The 18,978-nt window shown below is 45.8% G+C and overlaps 1 protein-coding gene across 2 annotated transcripts in view; it reads right to left on the reverse strand.

Moving 5' to 3' along the window:
• The window catches only part of LOC140457114 (macro domain-containing protein CT2219-like), a 1,058,378-nt gene that overhangs the window by 140,377 nt on the left and 899,023 nt on the right, over positions 1–18,978 (reverse strand). For both annotated transcript variants that reach the window (XM_072551126.1, XM_072551125.1), the window contains one exon: positions 8,006–8,036. In XM_072551126.1, the coding sequence (XP_072407227.1) occupies positions 8,006–8,036 (31 nt within the window). The remainder of the gene's footprint in view (positions 1–8,005; positions 8,037–18,978) is intronic.

The following is an 18,978-nucleotide window of genomic DNA, read 5'->3' on the forward strand; positions in this document are numbered from 1 at the left end:
AACTCAACCTCCCTGTCCCAATGTCAATCATTAACACACTCAGCCTCCCTGTCCCAATGTCACTCATTAACACACTCAGCCTCCCTGTCCCAATGTCACTCATTAACACACTCAGCCTCCCTGTCCCAATGTCACTCATTAACACAAACTCAACCTCCCTGTCCCAATGTCACTCATTAACACACTCAGCCTCCCTGTCCCAATGTCACTCATTAACACACTCAGCCTCCCTGTCCCAATGTCACTCATTAACACACTCAGCCTGCCTGTCCCAATGTCACTCATTAACACAAACTCAACCTCCCTGTCCCAATGTCACTCATTAACACACTCAACCTTCCTGTCCCAATGTCAATCATTAACACACTCAGCCTGCCTGTCCCTATGTCACTCATTAACACAAACTCAGCGTCCCTGTAACAATGTCACTCATTTACACACTCAGCCTCCCTGTCCCAATGTCACTCATTAACACAAACGCAAGCTCCTTGTCCCAATGTCACTTATTAACACACTCAGCCTCACTGTCTCAATGTCACTCATTAACACAAACGCAACCTCCCTGTCCCAATGTCACTCATTAGCACAAACTCAGCCTCCCTGTCCCAATGTCACTCATTAACACAAACGCAACCTCCCTGTCCCAATGTCACTCATTAACACAAACTCAACGTCCCTGTCCCAATGTCACTCATTAACACACTCAGCCTCCCTGTCCCAATGTCACTCATTAACACAAACTCAGCCTCCCTGTCCCATTGTCACTCAATAACACACTCAGCCTCATTGTCCCAATGTCACTCTTTAACACAAACTCAACGTCCCTGTAACAATGTCACTCATTAACACACTCAGCCTCACTGTCCCAATGTCACTCATTAACACACTCAACCTCCCTATCCCAATGTCACTCTTTAACGCAAACTCAACGTCCCTGTACCAATGTCACTCATTAACACAAACTCAGCATCCCTGTCCCAATGTCACTCATTAACACAAACTCAACCTCCCTGTCCCTATGTCACTCATTAACACAAACTCAGCCTCCCTGTCCCAATGTCACTCATTAACACAAACTCAGCCTCCCTGTCCCAATGTCACTCAATAACACACTCAACCTCCCTGTCCCAACGTCACTCATTAACACAAACTCAGCCTCCCTGTCCCAATGTCACTCATTAACACACTCAGCCTCCCTGTCCCAATGTCACTCATTAACACAAACTCAACCTCCCTGTCCCAATGTCACTCATTAACACACTCAGCCTCCCTGTCCCAATGTCACTCATTAACACAAACTCAACCTCCCTGTCCCAATGTCACTCATTAACACACTCAACCTCCCTGTCCCAATGTCACTCATTAACACAAACTCAACCTCCCTGTCCCAATGTCACTCATTAACACACTCAACCTCCCTGTCCCAATGTCACTCATTAACACACTCAGCCTCACTGTCCCAATGTCACTCATTAACACACTCAACCTCCCTGTCCCAATGTCACTCATTAACACACTCAACCTCCCTGTCCCAATGTCACTCATGAACAAACTCAACCTCCCTGTCCCAATGTCACTCATTAACACACTCAGCCTCCCTGTACCAATGTCTCTCATATAACACACTCAGCCTCCCTGTCCCAATGTCACTCATTAATATACTCAGCCTCCCTGTACCAATGTCTCTCATATAACACACTCAACCTCCCTGTCCCAATGTCACTCATTAACACACTCAGCCTCACTGTCCCAATGTCACTCATTAACACACTCAACCTCCATGTCCCAATGTCACTCATTAACACACTCAGCCTCCCTGTCCCAATGTCACTCATTAACACACTCAGCCTCCCTGTACCAATGTCTCTCATATAACACACTCAGCCTGCCTGTCCCAATGTCACTCATTAATATACTCAGCCTCCCTGTACCAATGTCTCTCATATAACACACTCAACCTCCCTGTCCCAATGTCACTCATTAACACACTCAGCCTCCCTGTCCCAATGTCACTCATTAACACACTCAACCTCCCTGTCCCAATGTCACTCATTAACACACTCAGCCTGCCTGTCCCAATGTCACTCATTAACACAAACTCAACCTCCCTGTCCCAATGTCACTCATTAACACAAACTCAACCTCCCTGTCCCAATGTCACTCATTAACACACTCAGCCTCCCTGTCCCAATGTCACTCATTAACACAAACTCAACCTCCCTGTCCCAATGTCACTCATTAACACACTCAGCCTCCCTGTCCCAATGTCACTCATTAACACACTCAGCCTCCCTGTCCCAATATCACTCATTAACACAAACTCAACCTCCCTGTCCCAATGTCACTCATTAACACACTCAGCCTCCCTGTCCCAATGTCACTCATTAACACAAACACAAACTCCCTGTCCCAATGTCACTCATTAACACACTCAGCCTGCCTGTCCCAATGTCACTCATTAACACACTCAGCCTCCCTGTCCCAATGTCACTCATTAACACAAACTCAGCCTCCCTGTCCCTATGTCACTCATTAACACAAACGCAACCTCCCTGTCCCAATGTCACTCATTAACACAAACTCAACCTCCCTGTCCCAATGTCACTCATTAACACAAATGCAACCTCCTTGTCCCAATGTCACTCATTAACACAAACTCAGCCTCCCTGTCCCAATGTCACTCATTAACACACTCAGCCTCCCTGTCCCAATGTCACTCAATAACACACTCAGCCTCTCTGTCCCAATGTCACTCATTAACACACTCAACCTCCCTGTCCCAATGTCACTCATTGACACAAACTCAACGCCCCTGTCCCAATGTCACTCATTAACACACTCAGCCTCCCTGTCCCAATGTCACTCATTAACACAAACACAAACTCCCTGTCCCAATGTCACTCATTAACACACTCAGCCTGCCTGTCCCAATGTCACTCATTAACACACTCAGCCTCCCTGTCCCAATGTCACTCATTAACACAAACTCAGCCTCCCTGTCCCTATGTCACTCATTAACACAAACGCAACCTCCCTGTCCCAATGTCACTCATTAACACAATAAACCTCCCTGTCCCAATGTCACTCATTAACACAAATGCAACCTCCTTGTCCCAATGTCACTCATTAACACAAACTCAGCCTCCCTGTCCCAATGTCACTCATTAACACACTCAGCCTCCCTGTCCCAATGTCACTCAATAACACACTCAGCCTCCCTGTCCCAATGTCACTCATTAACACACTCAACCTCCCTGTCCCAATGTCACTCATTGACACAAACTCAACGCCCCTGTCCCAATGTCACTCATTAACACACTCAACGTCCCTGACCCAATGTCACTCATTAACACAAACTCAACCTCCCTGTCCCAATGTCACTCATTAACACACTCAGCCTGCCTGTCCCAATGTCACTCCTTAACACACTCAGCCTGCCTGTCCCAATGTCACTCATTAACACACTCAGCTTCCCTGTAACAATGTTACTCATTAACACAAACTCAACCTCCCTGTCCCAATGTCACTCATTAACACACTCAGCCTCCCTGTCCCAATGTCACTCATTAACACAAACTCAACGCCCCTGTCCCAATGTCACTCATTAACACACTCAACGTCCCTGTCCCAATGTCACTCATTAACACAAACTCAACCTCCCTGTCCCAATGTCACTCATTAACACACTCAGCCTCCCTGTCCCAATGTCACTCATTAACACACTCAGCCTGCCTGTCCCAATGTCACTCATGAACACACTCAGCTTCCCTGTAACAATGTTACTCATTAACACAAACTCAACCTCCCTGTCCCAATGTCACTCATTAACACACTCAACCTCCCTGTCCCAATGTCAATCATTAACACACTCAGCCTGCCTGTCCCTATGTCACTCATTAACACAAACTCAGCGTCCCTGTAACAATGTCACTCATTAACACACTCAGCCTCCCTGTCCCAATGTCACTCATTAACACAAACGCAAGCTCCTTGTCCCAATGTCACTCATTAACACACTCAGCCTCACTGTCTCAATGTCACTCATTAACACAAACGCAACCTCCCTGTCCCAATGTCACTCATTAACACAAACTGAGCCTCCCTGTCCCAATGTCACTCATTAACACAAACGCAACCTCCCTGTCCCAATGTCACTCATTAACACAAACTCAACGTCCCTGTCCCAATGTCACTCATTAACACACTCAGCCTCCCTGTCCCAATGTCACTCATTAACACAAACTCAGCCTCCCTGTCCCATTGTCACTCAATAACACACTCAGCCTCATTGTCCCAATGTCACTCTTTAACACAAACTCAACGTCCCTGTAACAATGTCACTCATTAACACACTCAGCCTCACTGTCCCAATGTCACTCATTAACACACTCAACCTCCCTATCCCAATGTCACTCTTTAACACAAACTCAACGTCCCTGTACCAATGTCACTCATTAACTCAAACTCAGCGTCCCTGTCCCAATGTCACTCATTAACACAAACTCAACCTCCCTGTCCCTATGTCACTCATTAACACAAACTCAGCCTCCCTGTCCCAATGTCACTCATTAACACAAACTCAGCCTCCCTGTCCCAATGTCACTCAATAACACACTCAACCTCCCTGTCCCAACGTCACTCATTAACACAAACTCAGCCTCCCTGTCCCAATGTCACTCATTAACACACTCAGCCTCCCTGTCTCAATGTCACTCATTAACACACTCAACCTCCCTGTCCCAATGTCACTCATTAACACACTCAACCTCCCTGTCCCAATGTCACTCATTAACACACTCAACCTCCCTGTCCCAATGTCACTCAATAACACACTCAGCCTCCCTGTCCCAATGTCACTCATTAACACACTCAGCCTCACTGTCCCAATGTCACTCATTAACACAAACTCAACCTCCCTGTCCCAATGTCACTCATTAACACACTCAACCTCCCTGTCCCAATGTCACTCATGAACAAACTCAACCTCCCTGTCCCAATGTCACTCATTAACACACTCAGCCTCCCTGTACCAATGTCTCTCATATAACACACTCAGCCTCCCTGTCCCAATGTCACTCATTAATATACTCAGCCTCCCTGTACCAATGTCTCTCATATAACACACTCAACCTCCCTGTCCCAATGTCACTCATTAACACACTCAGCCTCCCTGTACCAATGTTACTCATTAACACAAACTCAACCTCCCTGTCCCAATGTCACTCATTAACACACTCAGCCTCCCTGTACCAATGTTACTCATTAACACAAACTCAACCTCCCTGTCCCAATGTCACTCATTAACACACTCAGCCTCCCTGTCCCAATGTCACTCATTAACACACTCAGCCTCCCTGTCCCAATATCACTCATTAACACACTCAACCTCCCTGTCCCAATGTCACTCATTAACACAAACTCAACCTCCCTGTCCCAATGTCACTCATTAACACACTCAGCCTCCCTGTCCCAATGTCACTCATTAACACACTCAGCCTCCCTGTCCCAATGTCACTCATTAACACACTCAGCCTCCCTGTCCCAATGTCACTCATTAACACAAACTCAACCTCCCTGTCCCAATGTCACTCATTAACACACTCAGCCTCCCTGTCCCAATGTCACTCATTAACACAAACTCAGCGTCCCTGTAACAATGTCACTCATGAACACACTCAGCCTCCCTGTCCCAATGTCACTCATTAACACAAACTCAACCTCCCTGTCCCAATGTCAATCATTAACACACTCAGCCTGCCTGTCCCTATGTCACTCATTAACTCAAACTCAACCTCCCTGTAACAATGTCACTCATTAACACACTCAGCCTCCCTGTCCCAATGTCACTCATTAACACACTCAGCCTCCCTGTCCCAATGTCACTCATTAACACACTCAGCCTCCCTGTCCCAATGTCACTCATTAACACACTCAGCCTCCCTGTCCCAATGTCACTCATTAACACAAACTCAACCTCCCTGTCCCAATGTCACTCATTAACACACTCAGCCTCCCTGTCCCAATGTCACTCATTAACACACTCAGCCTCCCTGTCCCAATGTCACTCATTAACACACTCAGCCTGCCTGTCCCAATGTCACTCATTAACACAAACTCAACCTCCCTGTCCCAATGTCACTCATTAACACACTCAACCTTCCTGTCCCAATGTCAATCATTAACACACTCAGCCTGCCTGTCCCTATGTCACTCATTAACACAAACTCAGCGTCCCTGTAACAATGTCACTCATTAACACACTCAGCCTCCCTGTCCCAATGTCACTCATTAACACAAACGCAAGCTCCTTGTCCCAATGTCACTTATTAACACACTCAGCCTCACTGTCTCAATGTCACTCATTAACACAAACGCAACCTCCCTGTCCCAATGTCACTCATTAACACAAACTCAGCCTCCCTGTCCCAATGTCACTCATTAACACACTCAGCCTCACTGTCTCAATGTCACTCATTAACACAAATGCAACCTCCCTGTCCCAATGTCACTCATTAACACCAACTCAGCCTCCCTGTCCCAATGTCACTCATTAACACACTCAGCCTCCCTGTCCCAATGTCACTCATTAACACAAACTCAACGTCCCTGTCCCAATGTCACTCATTAACACACTCAGCCTCCCTGTACCAATGTCACTCATTAACACAAAATCAACCTCCCTGTCCCAATGTCACTCATTAACACACTCAGCCTCCCTGTCCCAATGTCACTCATTAACACACTCAGCCTCACTGTCCCAATGTCACTCATTAACACACTCAACCTCCCTGTACCAATGTCACTCATTAACACACTCAGCCTCCCTGTACCAATGTCACTCATTAACACACTCAACCTCCCTGTCCCAATGTCACTAATTAACACACTTCGCCTCCCTGTAAAAATGTCACTCATTAACACACTCAGCTTCCCTGTCCCAATGTCACTCATTACCACAAACACAACCTCCCTTTCCAAATATTACACATTAACACAAACCCATTCTTCCTGTACCAATGTCCTACATTCAGCAATCAGCAGCAGCAGGACCAGTTAAAAACAAACGTTGTGAATGCACTTGCTGCATTTTTACCCAGTGAGAAACCTAAACGATGTTTCACACATGAATACTGAGAGTTCTGGAGCTCTAAGAAGGCTGATAAACACTCTTGTAGATTCAGCAAGGTCTTATGGAGAAAATCTGCATACAAATTGCCTGTCAGTATCCTACCAAGAGCCCAATGACCCGCCTCGAGCCACTTATACTTCATGCCAGAAAACTGAAGCAAGGTCTAAGTGGAATCCAGTTTGATTATTTAAAGGAGGTGTATCATTTCATTTTTACGGACTTATTCAGTGTCATTTAGCCTGGAGACTTCATAAAAATATACAGTGAAGACCCTGAAAGACTCTATATCTGTTTTGCTGTATCATTCCCAGGTTATGATGCGATTGCATTCAGTGACTGGTTTGGCAATGTTTAGGTCGCAATCTCTCACAGGTCGGTTTGGAATCGCTCAGAAGCAAGAGGTGGGAACGCAGAAAGCAGGTTTGGAATCTAGTGGCGCTGTTTGGCAGGGAGTTTCTATCTCTAAGTTGGAAAAGTCCAGAACAAGTGGCTAGAACATTAACAGCTGGGCCATTCATGAAGAACTACTTCACAGAAAGGGAGTGGGAATCTGGCGTTCTCTCCCCACAAGAAGCTGATGTTGAAAGGCTGCCTGCAGATGTCAAAGCTGAGATTGGTAGACTGTTTATGTTTGGGGAAGGGAATGAAGGGATATCAAACTGAGACCGGTAAGTGGAATTATGATATGGATCAGGAGCTGAACAGACTCCTCCTGTTGCTCTGTGACTCTACAGTCTTTATGTGGTCTGGACAGGATCTGAATGTTTTGCCCCCAGTGGTATATTCCCACACCTGACTGCAACCAACGCTGTAAAACATTGTTTTAACTTGCTGGGCAAAAAGTTTAAGAATTAATAACAAGGCATTACTACTTACCATAAATTCCAGTTGAGATACAGGGAAAAGCCTGCAATAAAAGGAACAGACAATGAACTTGTGCTTTTTACTCATCCAATTGATTTTCTTTGAAATTGACATTTTGCCTATTAATTATCTTGGAGGCTTTGTCCCCTGTGTTCCACACACTTTGTGGACCCTTCCCACTGGACTCTGTGTCCAGTATTGGAAATGCTCTGGTCACTTTTGGGCTTTGTCCTGAGAGTTCCTGAGGGTCCTTCCTGGACATTCCCTGGATTTGCCAGGAATCAGATCTCCAGGGCACTGACCTATGAACACAAAATTTGATTACCAATGCAACTGATGTGTAAATGTGGCTGCTTGTCCGAAATGCTCAAAGCCATTTGATGAAACGTCCACGTTCAAGCAGAATTGGTGAATCTGCTTGTTTCCTTTTCAATTAAAAACAAATTTGTAAACAGGGAAGGACCTTATTATAGAGTCATAGAGAAACAGAAGCAGACCATTTGGTTCAACTTGTCCATACCGACCAGATATCCTAAATTAATCTAGTTCCATTTGCCAGCACTTAGCCCATATCCCTCTCAACCTTCCTATTCATAAACCCATCCGGATGCCTTTAAATATTGTAATTTTACCACCCTCTACCATTTCCTCTGGCAGCTTATTCCATACATGCACCACCCTCTATGTGAAAAAGTTGCCCCATGGTTCCCTTTTAAATCTTTCCCCTCTCACCTTAAACCTATGCCCTCTACTTTTGGACTCTCCTACACTGGGGTAAAGACCTTGGCAATTCACCCTAACCATGCCCGTCATGATTTTATAAAACTCTAAAATATTGCCCCTCAGCCTCTAACACTCCAGGGAAAATAGCCCCAGCCCCTCCCTTTTGCTCAAAGCCTCCAACCCTGGTAAAATTGTTGTAAATCTTTTCTGAACCCTTTCAACAAAGTGTTGTACATTTTTGAGTGTTCTCTGCCCCCGTGAATTCAAAACTGAGATGGATAGATTTTGGCTGACTTGACTGACTTGAATTAAGAGGTAGGGACCATTGGTTGAGATGGTAGGAGTGAAGTCAAAGATTAGACATGAACTTATTGAATGGTCCGGCATAATAAAGATCTTTTCCTGTCTTTTATATTTTTATGAATAGCGCCAGGAAAACCAAAACAGAGTGAAATGGTTCAAAGAGGTGCTAACTGCTGCTGCTGAGACAGTACATTAACAGCCTTTTGAATGGATACTATATGAATCTAACCAATTGTCTCAGAGTGGTTTACAACAACTACCCAACAGCCATGTGTAATTTACTATCACAGTTGGTTCTGCTATAATGCACATTTATTAAACATGAATTGGCTATAATGCAGTTGAAGAATTTAGACCATTATTTGTAGAACACGAATTTTCCTGACCTGTATTGGTTATAACACAACTCTGGTCCCATTGGTTTAAATGGTGCTGCTATTACACGCTTTTCTTATAACGCGGGAATCACATGGGAATGAAACCATCACGTTATATCAGTACTCTTCCAGCATATACTTAATTAGCTGTTTTACTGAGACATCCTGAAGTTGGGAAAAGTGCTGTATGAATGGGAGGTTTCTCCTCCTCGAACCTGTGCTCTATAAGCTTCCCGTCCTTTGTGAGGTGCTGCAGGATTATGTCGTTGGAGGTTAAAATCTCATTCAGATCAGAGGAGCCAAGTGGCCTTCCTTATTCTGGTCCAGGGTCACAGCACTGGGGTACTGTGCGGGCACTGTCAGCAGCTACTTACCAAGGCATGGCCACTGGCAGATGGAGATGGCACAACCATGTTACCTGCTGGCCAAGAACACTCCTCGCCAACTGCTGCTGAAATGAGCTGGAGCGAACTGCAGTCTTTTAATTTAAAGTGATGATAAGAAGGCAAGATCCCTGGTGGATACGGAAATGAGCTGGCAGTAGTTGCCATATGGTTCCAGCATGTGGAAGTAACAAGTGTGTATCATTCCCAAGATAGATCTGTGTCGAGGGGTATTCAGAGCAGAGTTCTGAAGAATGTTGGAACATTCACCCACTTGAACGTGTTCTGCCTGTCAATGAGATCATGTCTGATCTGCAACCTTCCTGCTTACACCCACCTTCACCCCATATTCCTCAGGATCTTTAATTTACAAAAACTGTCAGGGAACGATTTGAAGTTCATAATTAATCTAGCATGAATGGCCATGTGTGGTCGACCATTCCAAACCTTGATCAGTCAATTTGAGTGAAACCACCCATTATGGAGGCGACATTTGGCAGAGACAGTGGAAGAGAGTGTTATTTTGATTTGGGGGCGTGACTGGGCAGGCTTTACTTGTACTTCTCATTATATTTGTGAACGTGATTGGCTGCCTGAATTTTGGAACCTGGACAGGTAAGGAGTCAGCAGCCCAGCGTTACCTCATGGGGTCAAAGGTTCTGGTGTCACATCTAGAAGGCACCCATTCAGGCATTCATTTCCTGTGAGACAGGAGTATTAAGCCATCTGTCAGGGTGGGTACCAATACCTGAACAGTCTGGCCCTTCCACTCTTCCCCAGGCAGCCTGCTTCCTTTTGCCAATCTTGCATCCTTTTCCCAGTCAGCCAACTGGAATATAAAAGACTCAGGTTATTAGAGGGCTTGACAGGGTAAATGTGGAAAGGTTATTTCCCCTTGTGGGAGAGTCTAGGATCAGACGGCATCATCTCAGAGTAAGTAGTCATCTGTTTAATACAGAGATGAGGAGTAATTTCTTCTCGTACAGGGCCATGAATCTATGGAATTCTTTACTGCAGAGTGCTGTCGAGGCTGGGTCGTTAACTCTAATTAAGGCTGAGATAGACAGATTTTTCATCAGGAAGGGAATTGAGTGTTCTCAGGAAAAGGCATGAAAATGGAGTTGTGGGTGATCAGATCAGCCATGATCTCACTGAAAGATGGAGCAAACTCACAAGGCTAAACGGTTCATTTTTGTTCCAGTGTCTTGTGGTCCAACATTTCCTATCCCTGTCACTTCCTCTTAATCCCTTCCTAGGTCTAATCTCCTGCAGTCCCTACTCAGCTGACAAAGGAGCAGTGCTCTAAAAGCTTGTGATTTTGAATAAACCTGTTGGACTATAACCTGGTGTCGTGTGTCTTCTGACTGTGTCCACTCCAGTCCAACACTGGCTCCTCCACATCAATCTTTCAAGTCTATGCAGCCACCATTCTGGGAAATATAGGCTGTGCTCCTTCCAAATATTTCCTGCCTAAGGTGAGATACCTTTTCTCATTTTACATTCCCACAATGTATCTACCTGTGATCCCAAGTACCAGGCCAACATCTGCTTGACATTACAGAAATAAGCAGTCTGTATCACCTTCCATTTTGCACATAGGTGCCAGCTAACTGCCTGTTGTCCTTCAGCAACACAATTCTGTTCAACTGGCAGCACTGCTCTTGCAATCACAGCACAGTGCACTCGAATGTCAATATTCACTGCAACACTTTACAAATCTATTTGCGAGCATACTGATTCTGTCAGAAAGAAGACGTGGAGGCAATTCAACTTGGAAAAGGTGCATTTGTAGAAAATAGGACACAAATTTAGAAAGGCTGAGAGTCGGACAAAGAACCACAAATCACTCCACTGCCAGACTGCAGCTGCTCCCGCAGTTAGACAGAAAAAGAGAGAAACTCCTGTGAAAACATGGGAACAGCTGGCCAAGGAAGAATTATTCTTTGCCTTATTTTTGAAGAGTTTTTTCTCTTGGGACTTTCTCTATCCTCTCCTGAAGATGCTGTTTTCTAACAGGGATTTCTAACAGGCCTTTGGTGGTTGACCACTCCTTCACCCCAACTTATGGGTCAGCGTCGTGTGAGAATGTTGACAAGCTCTTAACCAGGACAAAGGACCTGATGTTCCAATGGAGGTCACAGAGGAGGGATCGGGAACTGGAACTCTGACTCAAATTCTACATCCCTACCTTAGAGACACTGACACCAACTGCTATGATTACTTAACCTCAGCACAGACCAGGGACTCCACCTGGGATCCTACTGTCTCAATAGTGCCTACTGACCAAAGCTCTGGGAGTGAGGTGGAGCAGACTGGTACGAGAATGAATAGCTAAATTCAATATTGTATACTAATGTGTGGCAACATGAGCCAAACATCATGGCTGTCTGGGGAGAGGTTCTGTCTTCTCCTATTGGCGGAGACTTCTGTATGTTTATGTGAGACCTGATAGGGCACAGATTATGATGATACTCCCTATTCCACATAGCCAATTAAGGTGAGCTGTTGAACTGATATCCTTGATGCGTACACACTACGAAGGCCTGCATGGCAGATTAAAGCTGAACCCAACACACAGAGACTGATGAGCTGATTGCCATTTTGAAATCTTAGCCCAGAAACACATCGCTACAAACAACAAGGACTTGCAGTTATGTAGGGTGCCCTAAAGCACTCTCCAACTTTAGTCACAGACACACAGCAAGCTCCCACAAACAGTAGTGAGGTAAATGGCCTGGAGTGTCACGTGAACCCAGAGACCTGAGTGGGCAGGATGGAGAAGCGCTCTACTTTAGCAATGGAGTGAAAATGTGAAGATCGTGCATCCCAACCTGGCCCTGCTGTTTTCACAGGGTGGACGGGAATGGAGCAGGTTGTAATTGGCACAAGTGTGGTTCAAGGAGGCAACTGCACACGTTAAACTGTAGCTTCTTTTGGTCTGATCTGATTCTCACTCAGTGGTGGAGGCTGGATCCAAAACACGGCTGATGTACTTCAGAACCGGTTGGAAAAGGTCAAAGCTTACTGGTGATTTTTGGAGAGTTTGGGCCCTTTGAAGGGGCAAGGTACAAATAGATTCCCTGCAGCATGGAAGCAGGCCATTCAGCCCACTGAATCCACACTGACCCTCCGCAGAGCATCCCACCCAGACCCGGACCCCTATCCCTGGAACCCTGCATTTGCCTTGGCTAACCCACCTAGCTTGCACATCCATGGACACTATGGGCAATTTTCTAGCATGGGCAATCCTACTAATATCCCTGGGCTGTGAGAGGAAACTCACGCAGACCCAGCGGGAATGTGCAAACTCCACACAGTCAGTTGCCCGAAGGTAGAATCGAATTCGGGTACCTGGCACTGTGAGGCAGAAGTGCTAACCACTGAGCCACCACGCTGTGCTTTTGGTTTTGGTTCCATAATTCTTTTGGGAAGCTCTCAAGTCATTTCAATTTCCTATCCTTTAAATATTTGAAAAATCTCTGTTAAACAATCGGTGCTTGTTATTTCACACTAATGGTTGTGGATTATCATCACAGAATGAGTGCTGCATGCCTGATTCACAACTTACCATGTTCACAGTGGGGTGTTTGCCAGCTCATAGTCTGAATGGCAGCTTATAAAGTCCTTGAAATGGGAACCATGAATACAAAGAGCTGTTTTTATAAGAATTAAAGCAAGTTAATGAATGAGGTTTTGCCAATGAGAGTGCGCTTTTTGAAATATGAAAACAAACAACTTTATTTAATCTCAGCCTGGTTCTTGAGTTCTGGGTGATGGGTGAGTTGGTATGGGGGTGTGAAGTCAGAGGATGGAAGGGCATGTGTTGGCAAGGATAATGTGAAAGACGACTGGAGGGTGAGCAGGGAGCATAAGGTGGATGAAGCTGGGGATGGGGAGTGTGTGGGGGGGGTTTCAGGCTCGACAGCTGTACATTCCTTTTCGTGATAATCCCTATAAGGCCCATGGGGAATCACTGATTAATTGCTTTGTGAAGCTTGTTGTATATGTGTTCCCTTGGCAACAGGCGATGACTAGTAGCTGGAACTCATCACCTGAACAAGTAATATAAAGCAGACCTCGGGCCCTCTTGTGGTGCCAAGGTAGACTCCCTACTCCTGGATTGGGAGCCCAAGTTCAAATCCCACCTATTCCAGAGGTGTGTATTAACATCGTTACTGAATAGGTTGGTTTGAAAAATAAGTTATATTAAAAAAGAACAGACCTAGGGGTTCTTGTGGTGCAGTGGTAGTGTTTCTAATTCTGAGCCAGGAGGCCCAGGTTCACATTCCACCTGCTCAGAGAGAGTTTAATAACATTAGGAGAAAGTGAGGACTGCAGATGTTGGAGATCAGAGTCAAAAACTGTGGTGCTGGAAAAGCACAGCCGGTCAGGCAGCATTCGAGGAGCAGGAGAGACGACGTTTTGAGCATAAGCTCTTCATCAGGAATGTGTAATAACATTGTGGAACAAGTTGATTAAAAAATGGGATGGTTCGACAGAATTGTCTGTCTCAGGCTGGGATCAGCCGATGTACACCGTGAGCAGTCGCTCTGTGCTGGTGTCTAACAATAAACCATGTTCCTTTCCACTTGGGTGATCTGAGTTATTACACTTTCATTCAAGTTTTTCAAAACCGCAACAAAATGCAGGAGGATGGAAGTAGGCTTTTGGCCCAGTGCTGTCCACCTCTGAACTGGAAACTCTCAGACTCAGCAGGGCTGCCAACTTTCCCCATCCTGAAACACCACCTAGAACCAACCCCCAAATTTCTGAAGACATGTTCAAAGTTATCCATTATTATTTTTTATTGTTGGCCCCTAATAATGCCAACAGATGAAAATCTCTACATTTTGCTCAGCAAGTCTCTTTTGTAAGATTGAAGACTTCTATCAGAGACCAGTGAGATTTAGATGAACACAATTGGAGTCAAAGAGTCATAATGATGTACAGCATGGAGACAGACCCTTCCGTCCAAGTCGTCCATGCCGACCAGATATCTCAACCCAATCTAGTCCCATCTGCCGGCACCTGGCTCATATCCCTCCAAACTTTCCTATTCATATTCCCATCCAAATGCCTTTTAAATGTTGCAATTGTACCAGCCTCCACCACATCCTCTGGCAGCTCATTCCATACAGGCACTACCGTCTGCATGAAAATGTTGCTCCTTAGGTCTCTGTTGTATCTTTCCCCTCCCCCACTCACCTATTGTACTCTATGCTACTTTCTCCCCACCCCCACCCTCCTCTAGCTTATCTCTCCACACTTCAGGCTTACTGCCTTTATTCCTGATGAAGGGCTTTTGCCTGAAACGTCGATTTCGAAGCTCCTTGGATGCTGCCTGAACTGTTGTGCTCTTCCAGCACCACTAATCCAGAATCTGGTTTCCAGCATCTGCAGTCATTGTTTTTACCTCGTTGATCTAAACCCCTCTAGTTCTGGACTCCCCCACTCCGGGAAAAGACTTTGTATATTTACCCTATCCCACGGCCCTCATGATTTTATAAACCTCTATAAGGTCACCCCTCAGCCTCCGATGCTCCAGGGAAAACAGTCCCAGCCTATTCAGCCCCTCCCTATAACACAAAATCTCCAACCCTGGCAAAATCCTTGTAAATCTTTTCTGAACCCTTTCAAGTTTCACAACATCTTTTCAATAGGAAGGAGACCAGGACTGCACGCAATATTCCAACCGTGGCCTAACCAATGTCTTGTACAGCCACAATATGACCTCCCAACTTCTGTACTCAATAGTCTGACCAATAAAGGAAAGCATACCAAACGCCTTCTTCACTATTCTATCGACCTGTCACTCCACTTTCAAGGAGCTATGAACCTGCACTCCAAGGTTTCTTTGTTCAGCAACACTCCCCAGGACCTTACCATTAAGTGTATAAGTCCTGTTAAGATTTCCTTTCCCAAAATGTAGCACCTCGCATTTATCTGAATTAAACACCATCTGCCACTCCTCAGCCCATTGACCCATCTGATCAAAATCCCGTTGTAATCTGAGGTAACCCTCTTCACTGTCCACTGCACCTCCAATTTTGGTGTCATCTGCAAACTTACTAACTGTACCTCTTATTCTTGCATCCAAATCATTTATATAAATGATGAAAAGTAGTGGACCCAGCACCGATCCTTGTGACACTCCACTGGTCACAGGCCTCCAGTCTGAAAAACAACCCTCCACCACCCTCGGTCTTCTACCTTTGAGCCAGTTCTGTATCCAAATGGCTAGTCCTCCCTGTATTCCATGAGATCTAACCTTGGTCACCAGTCTCCCATGGGGAACCTTGTCGAACGCCTTATTGAAGTCCATACAGATCATGTCTAGCACTCTGCCCTCATCAATCCTCCCTGTTACTTCTTCAAAAAACTCAATCAAGTTAATGAGACATGATTTCCCACGCACAAAGCCATGTTGACTATCCTGAATCAGTCCTTGCCTTTCCAAATACATGTACATCCTGTCCCTCAGGATTCCCTCCAACAACTTGCACATCACCGATATCAGGCTCACTGGTATACAGTTCCCTGGCTTGTCCTGACCAACTTTCTTAAATAGTGGTACCATATTAGCTAACCTCCAGTCTTCTGGCACCTCACCTGTGACTATCGATGATACAAATATCTCAGCAAAAGCCCCAGCAATTACTTCTCTAGCTTTCCACAGAGTTCTCGGGTACATCTGATCAGGTCCTGGGGATTTATCCACCTTTACCCGTTTCAAGGCATCCAGCACTTCTTCCTCTGTAATATGGACATTTTTCCCTACATTCTATATCTTCCAAGCCCTCACTGACACCTCAGTCACCTGCCCTGCCTTATTTCCCAAGAGTAGGTCAAGTTTTGCACCTTCTCTAGTAGGTACATCCACATACTGACTCAGAAACTTTTCTTGTACACACTTAACAAATTCCTCTCCATCTCAACCCTTAACACTATGGCAATCCCAGTCAATGTTTGTAATGTTAAAAATTGTACCTCATAATCCTTCCTGACCTCACCTTTCAGTTCTGCTATTATTCTCATTAACTGCATTTGCAGCAGTATGTTCTGTCTACCAAATGCACTGCTGAAATTCACCAAAGCCACTTCCATCTAGAAAGACAAGGGCAGCAGGTACATGGGAACACCAACCCCTGCAAGTTTCCCTCTGAGCCACTCACTTCCTGACTCGGAAGTTTTTTGCTGTTTTACTTCAGTGTTGCTGGGTGAAAATCCTGGAATTCCCTCTCTAACAGCACTGTGTGCGCACATCTACACCACATAGACTGCTGTGGTTCAAGAAGGGTGCTCACCACTGCCTTCTCACGGGCAACTAGGGATGGCCAGATCCACGCCTACAATTAATGTAATTATTCCAAATACTGTATATGAGTGACAGCCAAAAACTCCTGTCTCCTCCTGGATATACTCCTTCATTGTCACTGGCTCAAAATCCTGGAATTCCCTCCTTAAGGGCATTGTGAGTCAAGCCAAAGCAGGTGGACTGCAGTGGTTCAAGAAGACACCTCATACCCACCTTCTCAAGGGCAATAGGGAGTGGGCCATAAATGCTGTTAGTCAGCGACACCCACATCCCACAAAATGCATAAATAAAAACAAAAATATGTGGTTACTGCAAAGTAAAATATTCTGTCTAAACAATACGAAGACTGGTGAGGTCAGGGTCGAGATATCCATTCCAACATTTGGCTTAGTGGCCAGCAGATGAGAAGGGTCTGCCTTTCCCCTGGATAACAGTCACTTAATCCCCGTGCAATGGATTCATTGAGAAGAAATGAGCTGAATATGGAATCCAGGAGCAATGTGTTACTCTCGAGTGATGTGGTGGAGCCGACCAAGCCGTCAACCTTTAGCCTTTGTGTGCTCAGACAGGCCGTGATGAAATCAGCTGGCTTAATTATTCTGTTAGTAGCATAATTCCTCAGAAAGTTACATCTAGGGGCCAAGGCGACACATGTCAGGGTGCGGAGTCAATCCACAAACCAGCTTGTGACAGCGTAAAGCCGGCCACAAAGCAGGCAGCTAGAATGCACAGCCAAACCAGGACCAGCTGCTCAGGATATGGAGCCAGCCCAGGAATTCCAAGCTATCATCCAATAAAAAAAAATTTGAAAATTGTTCCCTAATAAAGGATTGTGTTCTTAAACTCCTCTTTCAAGGAGGTGACGGAGCAAGGGGCCTGAGCCCGGGGCTTGTCCACTCCCGTCAGCTTTCTTTCTTTCTTGCCTTCTTTTCACTTTTGCTCGTTTTGTTTTGTTTTTTCTTTTAAGCCTGGAGAGTGGTGGGTGAAGGAGGATATCTCCCGTGGTGGCAGTGGCACCACCACCAGGTCGAGCTGGACCCAGGTCCACCTCAGCCCGGGGTCTCCTAGTGAGTGAGGAGAAGGTCCTGGGCTGACTCCCCCTAGCCTGGACTTGCAGGTTAGGCTGAGACTCCGTGCCTGAAGCTCAGCCTGGGGGCCTGAAGGAGAAAGGCAGTCTCGGCTCAGCCTGGCGCTCTTGTCCTGGGTTAGCAGTCTTGGCCCAGCATGCTGGTCTTCTTAGGAAGTGGTTTCTGGCCCAATATTCTAGCAGCCCTGTGTGGTGGTCTCATCCTGGCTGAGTCTTCAGGATATTCCATTGTTTCTAAATTGGCTATCCCTGAGCCCAGGAGCCATTAAGAGTCACATACCGAGGGTCTAACCAGTAATAAGTAATCTAAAACTGTACAAGCTACTTAAGCTGAGAGATCGTAACAATTCCTCAAGGCGATGATGCCAAAACAGGACAGTAAGGAAGGTACATGAGTATCTGCCGTGGGAACACACCCATCACATACATGGCAAGTAACTTGGCCAATGTTGTCTCTCTCATATGCTGCAGGCAAGGACCCCCCAAGGCATGGTATATTGCCGAGACCATGCAGATGCTATGACAACAGATAAATGGAGGGCCTCCTCCCTCACCACTACCTTATCACCCATGAGGAAGAACGCCTCATCTTCTGCCTTGGGATCCTCCAACCCTATGGCATCAATGTGGATTTCACCAGATTCCTCATTTCCCCTCCCTTCACCTTATCCCAGTTCCAACCTTCCAGCTTAGCACCACCCTCACAACCTGTCATATCTGTCCATCTTCCTTCCCACCTATCTGCTCCACCCTCCTCTCTGGCCTATCAATATTACCCCCACCTTCATCCACCTATT

The sequence above is a fragment of the Chiloscyllium punctatum genome, chromosome 31 (assembly GCF_047496795.1).
Source record: "Chiloscyllium punctatum isolate Juve2018m chromosome 31, sChiPun1.3, whole genome shotgun sequence".
Taxonomy (NCBI): domain Eukaryota; kingdom Metazoa; phylum Chordata; class Chondrichthyes; order Orectolobiformes; family Hemiscylliidae; genus Chiloscyllium; species Chiloscyllium punctatum.